We start from the raw sequence: 15,602 nt of genomic DNA, 5'->3' as shown, positions 1-15,602 counted from the left end.
GAAACAGAGGCCGGATTCTCTGACCCTCCGCGGCAGAATTGCGGCCGGCGCAGGGGGCGGAGAATAGCCGTTCACGCCGGAAATCCGGTGCAACGGCGCTTCCGCGGACCCGCAGTCGCTCAAGCGGTCGACGCAACGCCGGTCGGGGGCCGTTGGAAGAGGCCCCGCGGCGATTCTCTGCAGTCGACTGGCCGAAAGCCGGCGTGGTTTACATCTGGTACCACCCGGCGGGAGCTCGGACCCGCGGCCGGGGTGGTGGTCCTGGTGGGGGGCGGGGAGTATCTGACTCCAGGGGGAGACCTCAGCAGTGGCCAGGCCCACAATCGGGGGCCACCGATGGGCGGGCCATCGCGATCTGGGAGGGGCCTACCTTGCTCCACGGGCCCGCTGTTTGGCTCCGTCATATCAGCGGCGCCCACGCCGAGGTGGGCCGCCGCGTGTGAATGCCGGACCAGCTTGCGGCCGCCATGCACATGCGCGGCCACGCAGTCTGGACAACAGGGCCCCGCCGGCAGCCAGAGCTGCGGGGCGTACACGGGGGCCCTGCTAGCCCCCTGAAAACGGAGAATTACCCCGGACCTTCGAGGAAAAAGTCCAGAGTGATTCTCGCCCATTTTCCGGCGGGCGTGGGGACATTCTAGAAGGAGATGCCATAGTTTTAAGCTCGAGGACAGATTTAAAACAGAAATGAGGAGGAATTACTTCACTCAAAGGGTCATGATTCTGTGGAATTCTCTATCCCAGAGTGCAGTGGATGGCGGAACACTAAAAAGATTTATGGACGAGATAGATCCGAGGACCCCTTATAGGAGTAGGGGCGTTGAGGGGGTCCGCTGGTCACGTTCAGGGGATCAGGAGACCGTAGCACTATTTTAAAATGGCATCCCGATCTCTCTTCCTGTACTGAGGAGCTCCGCTAAGTGTGACCTCGGGGGGTGGGGCAGGGGGGGGCATTCCTCACTGGAATCCGCAATAGTAACAGAGTTACATTCGATAGTGAGGTCATTCCTGGCGCTACAAGCCCTAAGTATTGATGTCGGGACTGAATTGCGTGTGGTTCGTCATCCCTTTGGGGGTCGCTATTCTGGGCAATTCCAAGCACTTCCCGGTCCAGTGGCCGTTCTAACCACTGGGCCGGAGTTAGCGACAAAGAGCCTGGCAGCTGGAGATGTTTTTAAGCACTCCACTCACCACACACTCACTGCAGCCACCAAGATGGCTCAGAGAAGATCTGCCCCCTGAAGTCGGGAGTCCGAGGGACACCCTCTTCCCCAGCATGGGCCGCAGACACAAGCCTGTCCTCCTGCGGTGATTGCAGAGGCAGTCAGCGCTGGCAATCTCACCATGAGGAGACAGCTGGTGATCCGGAGGGGTGGAACTCACTGTTGAGTCCTCTGTCCTGAGAGGGGCAGAGAATGAGGGAGGGTTCCAAAGGCTGCAGTCCAGGTGCCCACTGGTGGGGTGAGCTCTGCTGATCCCCTGCTTCCTCTGCTTTAGGGCAGCGCCTCTGAAGAGTGCCAACACCTAGGGGGCTCTTGATTGAGCTTGGCTCTTGCTGATACAGCTGGGTTATGAGCGTGTCCAGAGGGACGGCCTGGATGGGCTCCCAGATGACCAGAGGCCTTTTGAGCTTTGAAAGGACACCGGCAGCACTCAGCAGCATGAGCAGCCAATGGTTGCGTTTAAAAGACAGACTGCAACAACGGCTGTCTGATCCAGGCTACCCTGAAAAAAAAAAGACAAATTTTAATTTTAATTAATTGACGCAATGTCAGTTAGAGGGGTGCTGTGCTCTGACTGTGAGATGTGGCAGGTCCGGGAGGCTTCCAGCGTCCTGGATGGCTTCATCTGCAGAAAGTGCACCCAACTGCAGCTCCTCACAGACCGCATGGTTCGGTTGGAGCAGCAATTGGATGCACTTAGGAGCATGCAGGTGGCGGAAAGCGTCATAGATCGCAGTTATGTAAGTGTGGTCACACCCAAGGTGCAGGCAGAGAAATGGGTGACCACCAGAAAGGGCAGGCAGTCAGTGCAGGAATCCCCTGTGGTTGTCCCCCTCTCGAACAGATATACCCCTTTGGATACTGTCGGGGGGGATAGCCTATCAGGGGAAAACAGCAGCAGCCAGAGCAGTGGCACCACGGCTGGCTCTGATGTTCAGAAGGGAGGGTCAAAGCGCAGAAGAGTAATAGTTATAGGGGACTCTATAGTCAGGGGAACAGATAGGCGCTTCTGTGGACGTGAAAGAGACTCCAGGATGGTATGTTGCCTCCCTGGTGCCAGGGTCCAGGATGTCTCCGAACGGGTAGAGGGAATCCTGAAGGGGGAGGGCAAACAGGTAGAGGTCATTGTACATATTGGTACTAACGACATAGGCAGGAAGAGGCATGAGGTCCTGCAGCAGGAGTTCAGGGAGCTAGGCAGAAAGTTAAAAGACAGGACCTCGAGGGTTGTAATCTCGGGATTACTCCCTGTGCCACGTGCCAGTGAGGCTAGAAATAGGAAGATAGAGCAGACAAACACGTGGCTAAACAGCTGGTGTAGGAGGGAGGCTTTCGGTTATCTGGACCACTGGGAGCTCTTCCGGGGCAGGTGTGACCTGTATAAGATGGACGGGTTGCATCTAAACCGGAGAGGCATAAATATCCTGGCCGCGAGATTTGCTAGTGTCACACGGGAGGGTTTAAACTAGTATGGCAGGGGGGTGGGCACGGGAGCAATAGGTCAGAAGGTGAGAGCGTTGAGGGAGAACTAGGGAATATGGACAGTGTGGCTCTGAGGCAGAGCAGACGGGGAGAAGTTGCTGAACACAGCGGGTCTGGTGGCCTGAAGTGCATATGTTTTAATGCAAGGAGCATTACGGGTAAGGCAGATGAACTTAGAGCTTGGATTACTACTTGGAACTATGATGTTGTTGCCATTACAGAGACCTGGTTGAGGGAAGGGCAGGATTGGCAGCTAAACGTTCCAGGTTTTAGATGTTTCAGGCGGGATAGAGGGGGATGTAAAAGGGGAGGCGGAGTTGCGCTACTTGTTCAGGAGAGTATCACAGCTATACAGCGAGAGGACACCTCAGAGGGCAGTGAGGCTATATGGGTAGAGATCAGGAATAAGAAGGGTGCAGTCACAATGTTGGGGGTATACTACAGGCCTCCCAACAGCCAGCGGGAGATAGAGGAGCAGATAGGTAGACAGATTTTGGAAAAGAGTAAAAACAACAGGGTTGTGGTGATGGGAGACTTCAACTTCCCCAATATTGACTGGGACTCACTTAGTGCCAGGGGCTTAGACGGGGCAGAGTTTGTAAGGAGCATCCAGGAGGGCTTCTTAAAACAATATGTAAACAGTCCAACTAGGGAAGAGGCGGTACTGGACCTGGTATTGGGGAATGAGCCCGGCCAGGTGGTAGATGTTTCAGTAGGGGAGCATTTCGGTAACAGTGACCACAATTCAGTAAGTTTTAAAGTACTGGTGGACAAGGATAAGAGTGGTCCGAGGATGAATGTGCTAAATTGGGGGAAGGCTAATTATAACAATATTAGGCGGGAACTGAAGAGCATAGATTGGGGGCGGATGTTTGAGGGCAAATCAACATCTGACATGTGGGAGGCTTTCAAGTGTCAGTTGATAGGAATACAGGACAGGCATGTTCCTGTGAGGAAGAAAGACAAATACGGCAATTTTCGGGAACCTTGAATGACGAATGATATTGTAGGCCTCGTCAAAAAGAAAAAGGAGGCATTTGTCAGGGCTAAAAGGCTGGGAACAGACGAAGCCTGTGTGGCATATAAGGAAAGTAGGAAGGAACTTAAGCAGGGAGTCAGGAGGGCTAGAAGGGGTCATGAAAAGTCATTGGCAAATAGGGTTAAGGAAAATCCCAAGGCTTTTTACACTTACATAAAAAGCAAGAGGGTAGCCAGGGAAAGGGTTGGCCCACTGAAGGATAGGCAAGGGAATCTATGTGTGGAGCCAGAGGAAATGGGCGAGGTACTAAATGAATACTTTGCATCAGTATTCACCAAAGAGAAGGAATTGGTAGATGTTGAGTCTGGAGAAGGGGGTGTAGATAGCCTGGGTCACATTGTGATCCAAAAAGACGAGGTGTTGGGTGTCTTAAAGAATATTAAGGTAGATAAGTCCCCAGGGCCGGATGGGATCTACCCCAGAATACTGAAGGAGGCTGGAGAGGAAATTGCTGAGGCCTTGACAGAAATCTTTGGATCCTCGCTGTCTTCAGGGGATGTCCCGGAGGACTGGAGAATAGCCAATGTTGTTCCTCTGTTTAAGAAGGGTGGCAGGGATAATCCCGGGAACTACAGGCCGGTGAGCCTTACTTCAGTGGTAGGGAAATTACTGGAGAGAATTCTTCGAGACAGGATCTACTCCCATTTGGAAGCAAATGGACGTATTAGTGAGAGGCAGCACGGTTTTGTGAAGGGGAGGTCGTGTCTCACTAACTTGATAGAGTTTTTCGAGGAGGTCACTAAGATGATTGATGCAGGTAGGGCAGTAGATGTTGTCTATATGGACTTCAGTAAGGCCTTTGACAAGGTCCCTCATGGTAGACTAGTACAAAAGGTGAAGTCACACGGGATCAGGGGTGAACTGGCAAGGTGGATACAGAACTGGCTAGGCCATAGAAGGCAGAGGGTAGCAATGGAGGGATGCTTTTCTAATTGGAGGGCTGTGACCAGTGGTGTTCCACAGGGATCAGTGCTGGGACCTTTGCTCTTTGTAGTATATATAAATGATTTGGAGGAAAATGTAACTGGTCTGATTAGTAAGTTTGCAGACGACACAAAGGTTGGTGGAATTGCGGATAGCGATGAGGACTGTCTGAGGATACAGCAGGATTTAGATTGTCTGGAGACTTGGGCGGAGAGATGGCAGATGGAGTTTAACCTGGACAAATGTGAGGTAATGCATTTTGGAAGGGCTAATGCAGGTAGGGAATATACAGTGAATGGTAGAACCCTCAAGAGTATTGAAAGTCAAAGAGATCTAGGAGTACAGGTCCACAGATCACTGAAAGGGGCTACACAGGTGGAGAAGGTAGTCAAGAAGGCATACGGCATGCTTGCCTTCATTGGCCGGGGCATTGAGTATAAGAATTGGCAAGTCATGTTGCAGCTGTATAGAACCTTAGTTAGGCCACACTTGGAGTATAGTGTTCAATTCTGGTCGCCACACTACCAGAAGGATGTGGAGGCTTTAGAGAGGGTGCAGAAGAGATTTACCAGAATGTTGCCTGGTATGGAGGGCATAAGCTATGAGGAGCGATTGAATAAACTCGGTTTGTTCTCACTGGAACGAAGGAGGTTGAGGGGTGACCTGATAGAGGTATACAAAATTATGAGGGGCATAGACAGAGTGGATAGTCAGAGGCTTTTCCCCAGGGTAGAGGGGTCAATTACTAGGGGGCATAGGTTTAAGGTGAGAGGGGCAAAGTTTAGAGTAGATGTACGAGGCAAGTTTTTTACGCAGAGGGTAGTGGGTGCCTGGAACTCACTACCGGAGGAGGTAGTGGAGACAGGGACGATAGGGACATTTAAGGGGCATCTTGACAAATATATGAATAGGATGGGAATAGAAGGATACGGACCCAGGAAGTGTAGAAGATTGTAGTTTAGTCGGGCAGTATGGTCGGCACGGGCTTGGAGGGCCGAAGGGCCTGTTCCTGTGCTGTACATTTCTTTGTTCTTTGTTCTTTGATCCCGAGGCCACCAAGTCACTGTCTGCTACTGCCGTTGGTCCGGGCAATCATCCCCTAGCAAACCTGACAGTTTTCATGGTTTTTCAGTGTTTTTTTTAGTCTCCGTCTTCCCCTCCATAGCCATGGTGCCCAGTCCATGTTCTAAATACTTGTAGTAAATCCCGCCTACTAGACTTCCGCCTGAGAGGAACGGAGCAGGGCAGAAGGGCAGAGCACACTGTGTCCAACCCCAATCATATTTAAATGCATGCAAATGCCTGTGTTGCATGCAGCCGCCGGCACGGGGCACAAACCTCATTACCTCCACCAGCGAGGGACCGGAGCATGGCGTCCAAATCGGTGCCGGGTGGGGGCCTTTATTTTGGCCTGATTCTCCACCCTATCGCGGTTCACGTTTGCAGCGTCGTGAGGCGGGGAATTTTGCCCCAAGTGTAATTTCCGATGGGAAGCAAAATGCTTTTCCCACCAGATGGGTTGGCATGATCCTGATCGCAATCAACCCACTTCATCTTTTTTTTGCAAGGGGGGCATGTTTTGCACTGGCATTGAGAGAGGCAGAGCCTAAACATGCCAGAACCTTCAACTCCTCAGAGATCCGGTGTTATTTTTCAAGGGCGCCCAATCTCAAATTTAAGTGACTGGTCCATTTCCCCCCACCCGACATCACAACCCCCTGCAGACAAGGGGAACACCATCAACCCTTGACCACAGAGGGAAACCACCCCCCATCACCAAAGTTTGGGTCAAGACCACCCCAACACCACATAGGCATCATGGTGACCCAACACCACCACCCCCCAATCCACGCCCACCAGCATTACTCCCCCCCCTGCCCCCCCCACCATCCTCGCTGGCATCAGCACCACCCCCCCCACAATTGCCAGCACCAGTCCCTCATCAAAGTAAGTAACACTGTGCGATGGAGTTGCCAAAGGTTCCACACCAGTAAGGCCCACTTCAGGCCTTGCTCCTGGGCAGTACTATCCTGGCACTATGACAGCTCCAAGCAAGGTACCAGGGACAGTGCCAGGGCACTAATCAGCTATTTCCCTGATTACCTGAGGGTTACAAAGACTGATGAGCACCCCCACCCCCCTCCAGAATAGTCATCACATATATCCAAAGAATTCTACTGTGGCTGAAAGAAGGTCCTCATTGAGGAACCCTTGGACTTTGATACCTGAGTTGTATCAGCTGTTTCTATGGCGGAAAAGGACCTCCAGTACAGGCATGCATTCAGGCATAAGTGGTCGAAAAAGCACCACTATGAAACAAATGTTGTCAGGCAGAGCACTTCCTCTTTCTGGAGAACCCACTATAAAAATACCAAGGTTTGAAAGAACACCTGCTCAAAAGAGGAAGCACTTCAGGGTTAATGGACCGCTAATTCCCCCTGGAACTGTCAATCAAGACGCTTGTAAAAGTTAATGGACCATAAAATTCAATGTATACTTTGCAGTTCAAAGCTTTTAGGCATCTCAGAAAGCCCAGAGGCTTCAATAAGTGAATGGGGCATGAAATGGAATATGAAAAAAATCACTTCAAAGCTTTTCAAGGCAACAGAGAGAAGACTTTTAATTTCAACCTGGCAGCTCTTTGAAATAGACATGCTGGAATAGAGTTCAAATCTTTTCAAACTAACAGAGAGAAAAGTAGCCCTGCGGCCCCTAACCCAGATGTGACCCCCTGACCTGAACCCCTCCAGCCTAGCCCAAGTCCACCCAAACCCCACATCCCTCGAAGGACCCCATCTGTACCCTGGCAGCAGCTGCTTTGTGCATGGCTACCTTAGAGATATATATGCAGGTTGTACTCATCTCCTTGCTCCCCCTCGCAGTCCATGGCACCTGGTCCCCAGTTTTAAGGGCCAGTAGTGATTTGCACCCGGGTGATTTCCTGCTGGGGAGATATGGGGGCATATGGGGGCTGTTGCATTTGACTTTAATCTCACTGATGAGATTAAAATGAATGCAAACAAGCCCTTATTGAGTTCTCGCCCTTTCTGCGGCGGGCCGGGAGCATCGGAAATTGTTTAACACCCAGCACAAATCTCATTTTAGCCTTCTCACTAAATTCACCAGTCCAGCGGGATTTGCACCTGGGGCTAACAGGGCCGAAGAATTGCCCCCATTATAATAGTTAAGAGGAAGGTTCTCTTTAAAAATATTGTTCTGGTAAATTATAATAAGAAATATGGGCACTATTATCATTTAATTAATTATTTCTTAAAACTTTTGATACCTTCAAGCGTTCATGTCTTCAATAGCCAATATAATATTCACCCAGACGCCTTGCTCATGTGAAAGATGTGTCTTGCATGCTAATTTGCACAAAGCCAGGTAAAGGTCATAACCATCCATAGAACTGACTTTTGGAGATATGCAAGCGCAACTGAAACGGAACTGTGTTGTAAAATCATTGTGTACTACTTTTAGTTTTTTATTTACCGTTTTTGTATAGTTGCTCCAAGTATATGAACAGAGTGACCAGGCCATAAACTCGACATACATGCCACAATCTCCTGACTCAGTTCTTCCATTGAACATTTACCATCATATTAAGAGCCTTTTGAGCATGTAACTAGCGGAATAGATAAGGTCCCACACAGGAGATTAGTGAACAAAATTAGAGCACATGGGTTTAGGGAGAATATAATGGCATGGATTGAAAATTGGTCAATGGACAGGAACAGATTATTAAATGGATCATTTTCAGGATGGCAGGCTGTGACTAGTCGAGTACCAGAAGGATCAGAATTTTAATGGCCTGCCATGTCCACTGGCAGGAAACACACCATTGGAGGGCTGTAACATCCTGGCTGCAGGTAAATGGTAAAAGGTTGGGAAGTGTTGATGCCCAAAGGGACCTGGGTGTCTTTGTTCATAAGTTACATTAAGCTAACCTGCAGGTGTAGCAAGCAATTGGGAAGGCTAATGGTATATTAGCCTTTATTGTAAGAGGATTTGAATACAGGAGAGGAGACTGATGAATGTTCTCTGGAGTTTAGAAGAATGAGACGTGAGCTCGTTGAAACCTGTGAAATTCATACAGGGATTGTCAGAGTAAATTCAGGAAGGATGTTCCCTCTGGCTCGGGATTCTGACCACAGCTCAGCCTCAGAATAAAGGGTAAGCTATTTAGAACTGAGATGAGGAGACATCTCTGCAGTTTTTTGCGATCTTGGGCCGAGCAGTTGCCATACCAGGCTGTGATGCAGCCGGATAGGATGCTCTCGATTGCACATCTGTAGAAGTTTGAGGGAGTTGATGCAGACATGCCAAATTTCTTTAGCTTCTGTAGAAAATAGAGACGCTGTTGGGCTTTCTTGACTGTTGCATCAAGGTGAGTGGACCAGGTCAGACCATTTTGGAGCCTTTTTAAAGGTTGTGAGATTTAACACCTCTACAACCCGCCCAGGCAGTGCATTCCAGACTCCTACCACTGGGTGAAACATTGTTTCCTCAAACCCCTTCTAAACCTACTGCTCCTCAGCTTAAAATTATGCCTCCTCATTATTGATCCTTCAACTAAAGGGAACAACTGCTTGCTATCCACTTTGTGCACACCCCACATAATCTTATACATCTCAATCAGGTCCCCCCTCAGCCTTCTCTGCTCGAAAGAAAACAACCTGAGCCTGTCCAGCCTTTCATGGCTCATTTGTTCCATCCCAGGCAACATCCTGGTCAATCTGCTCTGCACCCTTTCCAGTGTAATCACATTCTTACTATGATGAAGTGATCAGAACTGTATAGAGTCTTGGTGAGACTACACCTGAAGTGTTGTATGCAGCTTTGGTCTCCTTACCTAATAAAGCATATACATACCATCGAGGGAGTGCAATGAAGATTCATCAGACTGATCAGCGGGAGAGCAATGAAGATTCATCAGACTGATCTGTGGGAGAGCATTGTTGTTCTATTAATAGAGAGTTTTGTATGGCTCCAACATAACTCCCTGCTCTTTTAATCTATGCCACGACTGATAAAGGTAAGTGTCCCTTATACCTTCGTAATGACCCTATTTACTGTCCTGCTGCCTTCAGAGATCTGCAGGCAAGCACAACAAGATCACTCTGTTCCTTTGAGCTTCCTGGTGTCCTGCCATTTATTGAGTACTCACTTGTCTTTTTATTCCTTGCAAGGTGCATCACCTCAGGCTTTTTAGCGTTAAATTCCATCTGCTAAAGATCTGCCCACCTGACCAACCCGCCTATATTCTCCTGTAACCCAAGACCTTCTTCCTCACTGTTAACCACCTTGCCAATCGTTATGTCATCCGCAAACTTACTTATCATCCTCCCCACATTCTCATCTATATTGTTTATATATATATATCACAAACTATTAGGGAACAACCATTGATTCCTGTGGTATGCCGCTGGACACCAGCCTCTAGTTACACATACAGCCTTCTACCACCACTCTCTGTCACCTACCACTAAACCAGTTTTGGATCCAACTTGGGTTAGGGTTAGCCTGGATCCCATGTAATGGCTTTGCTGAAACCCACATAAACTACATCAACAGCACAACCCTCATCTACGGACCTCATCACCTCCTCAAAAAGTTCAATCAAATTCGGTAAGTATGACCTCCCTCTAACAAAGCCGTTGACTATCACTGATCAAACTTTGCCTCGCCAAGTGGCAATTGATTCTGTCCCTCAGAATTTTCTCCAATACTTTCCCTACCACTGACTTGAGACTCATTGGTCTGTAATTCCCTGGTTTATCTCTGTCATCATTCTTGAAAATTACACTACATTAACTGTTCTCCAATACTCTGGCCCCTCCTTCATGGCCAGAGAGGAATTCAAAATTTGGATCAAAGTCCCAGTAACTTCCTCCCCTGCCTCCCCAGCAGCTTGGGATACAACTCATCGGGACCTGTGGATTTGTCTACTTTTAAGCCCGCTAAAATCCCCTCACTCACTATGTCAAACTTACTATGTCAAACTGTTGAAGAACTTCACAGTCTCTCTCCCCAAATTCTATACCCACATCCTCCATCTCCTGAGTGAAGATAGATGTGAAGTACTTGTTTAACACCCAACCAATGTCCACCGTCTCCGTGCACAGTTTGCCCCCTTGGTCCCTAATGTGCCCTACTCTTTCTCTTGGAAATTCCCTTTGGAATTCTCTACCCCTGGGGATTGTGAAGGCTCAGTCATTGAGTGTATTCAAGACAGTGATTGACAGATATTAAAGATATCAAGGTATACAGCGATAGTGTGGGAAAATGGCACTGAGGTAGATAATCAGCCAAGATCTAGTTGAATGACAGAGCAGGCTTGAGGTGCGAAATGGTCTGCTCCTGTTCCTATTTCCTATGTTCCTGTTTGGATAAGAGAGTCTTGACTCAGACTTTTCTATAACAACACACAATGACACTAAGATACAGACAGTTTCATTTCTCTACTTTTCCACGTGAAAACTCAGCCTCTTGTTAAATAACCACATTTGAGTGCACATGCTGCCAAGAACATAGAACATACAGTGCAGAAGGAGGCCATTCGGCCCATCGAGTCTGCGCCGACCCTTTTAAGCCCTCACTTCCACCCTATCCCCATAACCCAATAACCCCTCCTAAACTTTTTTTTGGTCACAAAGGGCAATTTATCATGGCCAATCCACCTAACCTGCATGTCTTTGGACTGTGGGAGGAAACCGGAGCACCCGGAGGAAACCCACGCAGACACAGGGAGAATGTGCAGACTCCGCACAGACAGTGACCCAGTGGGGAATCGAACCTGGGACCTTGACGCTGTGAAGCCACAGTGCAAGCCACTTGTGCTACCGTGCTGCCCTATACTAAGAACTGTATAATATTTTACAATAATTAAGATCCAAGTCCTCCACCCATTACCCTCACTATAGAGCCAGTATGAGATTTTTTTGACCGCCTTAAATATATATTTATTTGGATTTGTGGTTTGAAAACAACACTTGCAAACAAAAATCCAATGCATTGTTTAATTATGTCTTTGTTATAATCAATTTGCAACAGCTGAAATCTGACAAAAAAAATAGGAAAATAAAAAAACGGCTATCACATGAGATCAAAATCTACCCTCATATCTCTTGAGTGAATCTGGATGATTTAATTGTCAAACAGTGTTGGGAGTCACTTAAGTTATGCATGGATTAAGAATTGCAAACTATTATAGATACACTGCTCTTGAACAGTTTCGTCCGGAATTTATTTTTGGTCTGGCTTGGTAGTGGGTTGAAGGAGCAGTATGAACATCATGTGCTATTTCATTACAATTAACCTTATTTCTTTCAGCTGTTGCTATGAGGAGACGACTCAGAAATGACTGATGTGGAGCCTGGTGTCACAGATTTTGTTTCATCAGGACGGGCAGGCCGCAGAAATGCCTTACCTGATATCCTTGGCTCTCCAACAGGAGCCAATTCATCTGATTTACCACACAAACTGGCAGAGTTATCCATAAGCACAGGTAAGGATTTTGGCCAAGAATGTCCTGTGGTTAGTCACTATAGTAGCTACAATCTAAATAGAAATATAAAGTCAATGGGCTGAATTCTCCAATTTTGAGGCTATGTCCGGAGCATGTGTCTACTTTTACGACAAAAAGGTCGGCGCCACCCTCGGCCTTCACCGACAAATTTGTTAAATGACCATTTCTTCACAAGAGGTCATGTAGCAGCGTATGTACAACCCAAAAAGGGTGGCTCAGTGGTTTGCACTGCTGCCTCACAGCTCCAGGGACCCAGGTTCAATTCTGGCCTTGCATGCCTGTCTGTGTAGAGTTTGCATGGGTCTGCGTGGGTTTCCTCCAGGTTATCCAGTTTCCTCCCACAGTCCAAACACATGCAGGTTAGGTGGATTGGCCATGACAAATTGTCACTTAGTGTCCAAAGGAGTGTAGCTTAGGTAGCCATGATCAATACGCAGGTTGTTAAGGATAGGGTGGGGGAGTGGCCCTAAATAGAGTGATCCGTCAGAGGGTCAATGCAGACTCGATGGGCTGAATGGCCTCCTTCTGCACTGTAGGGATTCTATGGATTCTATGAAAAATTTCAAAGAATGACATCCTATGTGAAGGCTTTCCTAAATAGGAAGTGTAAACAAAAATGAATGAAGATCTAGATAAATCCTATGAAAACAAATTCAACACTGGTATTCCTTTCTAACTGAGTAAGAAGGATATTAATTGTAAAAAGTATGATTTTTGCCAAAATGAAACTGGACAGAACAGCAGCACTCTGAAATATCTGGATAATATTGCTAAGGATACAACAAAACCTGCATAAATCATAAATATTCAAGAAAGTGCATTATTTCTTTTCAAATTACAAAATCAATCACCACAGCTATATTTTCTAAGCAACCGATAACCAAGATATATATCTTTATTCATAATTATTTTCTTTCTCTTGATTTGATTCCAGATGAAGGAGAAGAAAAAACATCCCCATCAGAAGCACTCCCCAAACCTCCAGAATGTGAGGAGAAGGACAATGCATCATAAAAGGGCTCTGAAGTGCAATATCACATGACAAGTGTACATATCATTTTCACAAGAGACACCCTGAGGCTCAAATTTATACATCAGCTCAAAGCCACAGATTGCCACCCAAATTTAAGCAAGCTAGGCATTTCGGTCTTTTGAGAGTATGGAGAAAAATTAGTTTGAATTCTCAAAGATAAAATTTAAGCAACGTGTTTTGTTTTACCTGATTACCTTTTCTTTGACTGATAGCATTTACCAACACTGATACATTCAAATTATATTGCTATAACTAGGCAAAATCTAAGATGTGTGGCTAGAATATTTATAGGTATCAGTAATTTGTGGTTCAACGTTTAGAGTGCATCTAGAATTTATTTTCTGCTCTAACAATGATTTTAGAAAATGGCGTATAGAGGAGATTGTCCTATTTCTAATTCCAAAACTATTATTTGCTCTATGTTCTTTGTGGCGTTGTACTGTCTGGTCTTCTGAACTTCCAAGATGGGCATTGACTGCTTTGTACTGTTGTAGCTTGTATGGTATTTGCAAAACCTTTTAGATGAGATTTTTGATATAAAAGCCAACTTTTAAAAAAGAAACTCTGCTATTTTATGTGTCCCTCTTAAAAATCTGTCTTGCAAATGTGAACTGAAATGTAAAGCTCAAATATCAACTGATTATTTATGAGAACTCTGCAGTGGGATGATGTGGGGGCGGGGGGTGGAGTGGGGCCATGGCAGAGGGAAATGGAGGTCAAAGGGGATTTGGGAGATGGGTGGTGAAGAGTTCAGGGCAGCATAATTGGGTGGGGGTGTTGGCCTTGAACATTAAAACCATATAAAATTTCAGAACAAACATATTGGCAAGAAAACATCCTGCTGCATACAATCTATCTCACTCAACTGATGAATCAGCACACCCCTCGCCACTTGGATTAAGCACTGATGGTAGCAAGAGCACAGAATTCACTCTGGTGTCGGACTTCACTGTCCATCATCAAGTGCAACTTAGTAATACCAATTTTGACCAAGTTGTCTGAGTTCTGACAGACACAGGGCGGAATTCTCCGTCTGTTCACAGCAGTAGGATGCTCCGGTCCAACTGCAGTGTTTGGGAAATTTGGCTGAGCGCCAAATACCCTGTCCTCGGGAGCTGTGGTAGTGGGGTGGACTCGCAACGGAGAATCCTGGCCATAATTGTAAGACTGGGCTTGCAGTAGGTAGAGAAAGAAACAATACGACCCAGCTCTCCATCACCAGTATACCATGGCTGAAGTGTGTACTGTCAAAATGACGCACTGCAGAAATTCATCAAGGCTTCTTTACCAGTCGCTCCCAAACTAGTGACCTCCCCACACTATAAAGACAACAGCAATAGGTACCACCTTCCAATCCCTCTACAAGTCAACAAGAATCTTGACTTGGGCTTATATTGTTGTTCTTTTATAGATATTGGATCAAAATTCTCCAACCTGCAATCTAACAGCACAAGAGGAGCACCTGTATCAAACAGACTACAAAGAAATAAGCAGAAGGCCCACCACCACCTGCTCAGAGAAATGGGGATGGGAAATAAATATTCTCCTTTCCATTGAAGCCTATATCCTGAAATGGAATTAAAAATAAGATGGTGTTCTGGAAGCATGCCAAAGACATTTTCAAGTCCTCAGTTCATCACAATGCTTTTAAGTAATTTTTAAAGAATATATTCTGTTAGGGTAATGGATGAGAGAGGACTGAAACTCCTTCCCTTACTGTCCGTAATCAGTATGATTTTGAAAAGAATGGTGTGTGCTTCTTAACTGCTGCGTGCGTACAATTTGAATGGCTTTAAATAGAGAGGATATTTATTCATGAGTTCACTCTGAAAATCTAACATCATGTCGTCACTCACCCACACACACACACAAACACACATACAACACATACACTTACACACTTTCCCTCTCTAGCAAGGAAAAATCAATTAAAGATGATAGTGCGCTTATACGATTTACAAGCAAAGACATAGTTCATAGGTTATGTGATTGTCTTATCTAGGTGCAGACATGGTAAATAAAGAGGTTTTTTCCACTCTTGAAGTTAGCTAGGTGAATTCAATAGCCAAATTTGTTGCAGGTTTCTCTTGAAGTGATGGATTTTCAGCACGTCACAAATTCGTTGCTTATGTTTTTATTACCAGGAGATTGATATTGCTGTGCTGGTAGACTTGAAAAGGAACAGTCTTCGAAACTTTGTGGTGTTGCAGTCTCCAGTTTTAAGGCAGGGATGTTGCTACCTTTGCTGCTGTGGATATTGATTGTTGTATTGTTTTCAGTCTGACTGGTTTCTCCCTGACGCTTGAAGTCAGGTTGGTTACCCGAAGACAGTTTCAATCAGGTGACAACATGATCAATACTTCTAATGTCCAT

At 46.6% G+C, this 15,602-nt stretch overlaps 1 protein-coding gene across 10 annotated transcripts in view; it reads left to right on the top strand.

The window, feature by feature from the left end:
* pkib (protein kinase (cAMP-dependent, catalytic) inhibitor beta) overlaps positions 1–13,791 on the top strand; it is a 127,777-nt gene extending 113,986 nt beyond the window's left edge. For 9 of the 10 annotated variants that reach the window (XM_072499342.1, XM_072499348.1, XM_072499341.1 and 6 more), the window contains exons 2-3: positions 12,001–12,175; positions 13,131–13,791. In XM_072499342.1, the coding sequence (XP_072355443.1) occupies positions 12,028–12,175; positions 13,131–13,210 (228 nt within the window). In that variant the 5' untranslated portion in view covers positions 12,001–12,027 and the 3' untranslated portion in view covers positions 13,211–13,791. Of the gene's footprint in view, positions 1–8,428; positions 8,538–12,000; positions 12,176–13,130 lie in introns of all 10 variants that reach the window. The other variant, XM_072499344.1, reaches the window with a different exon arrangement.
* Positions 13,792–15,602: the final 1,811 nt, after the last annotated feature.

The sequence above is a fragment of the Scyliorhinus torazame genome, chromosome 4 (genome assembly GCF_047496885.1).
Source record: "Scyliorhinus torazame isolate Kashiwa2021f chromosome 4, sScyTor2.1, whole genome shotgun sequence".
In the NCBI taxonomy this organism is placed as follows: domain Eukaryota; kingdom Metazoa; phylum Chordata; class Chondrichthyes; order Carcharhiniformes; family Scyliorhinidae; genus Scyliorhinus; species Scyliorhinus torazame.
Note: the sequence above shows the minus strand (reverse complement) of the source record. Positions and strands in the feature narration are given on the sequence as shown.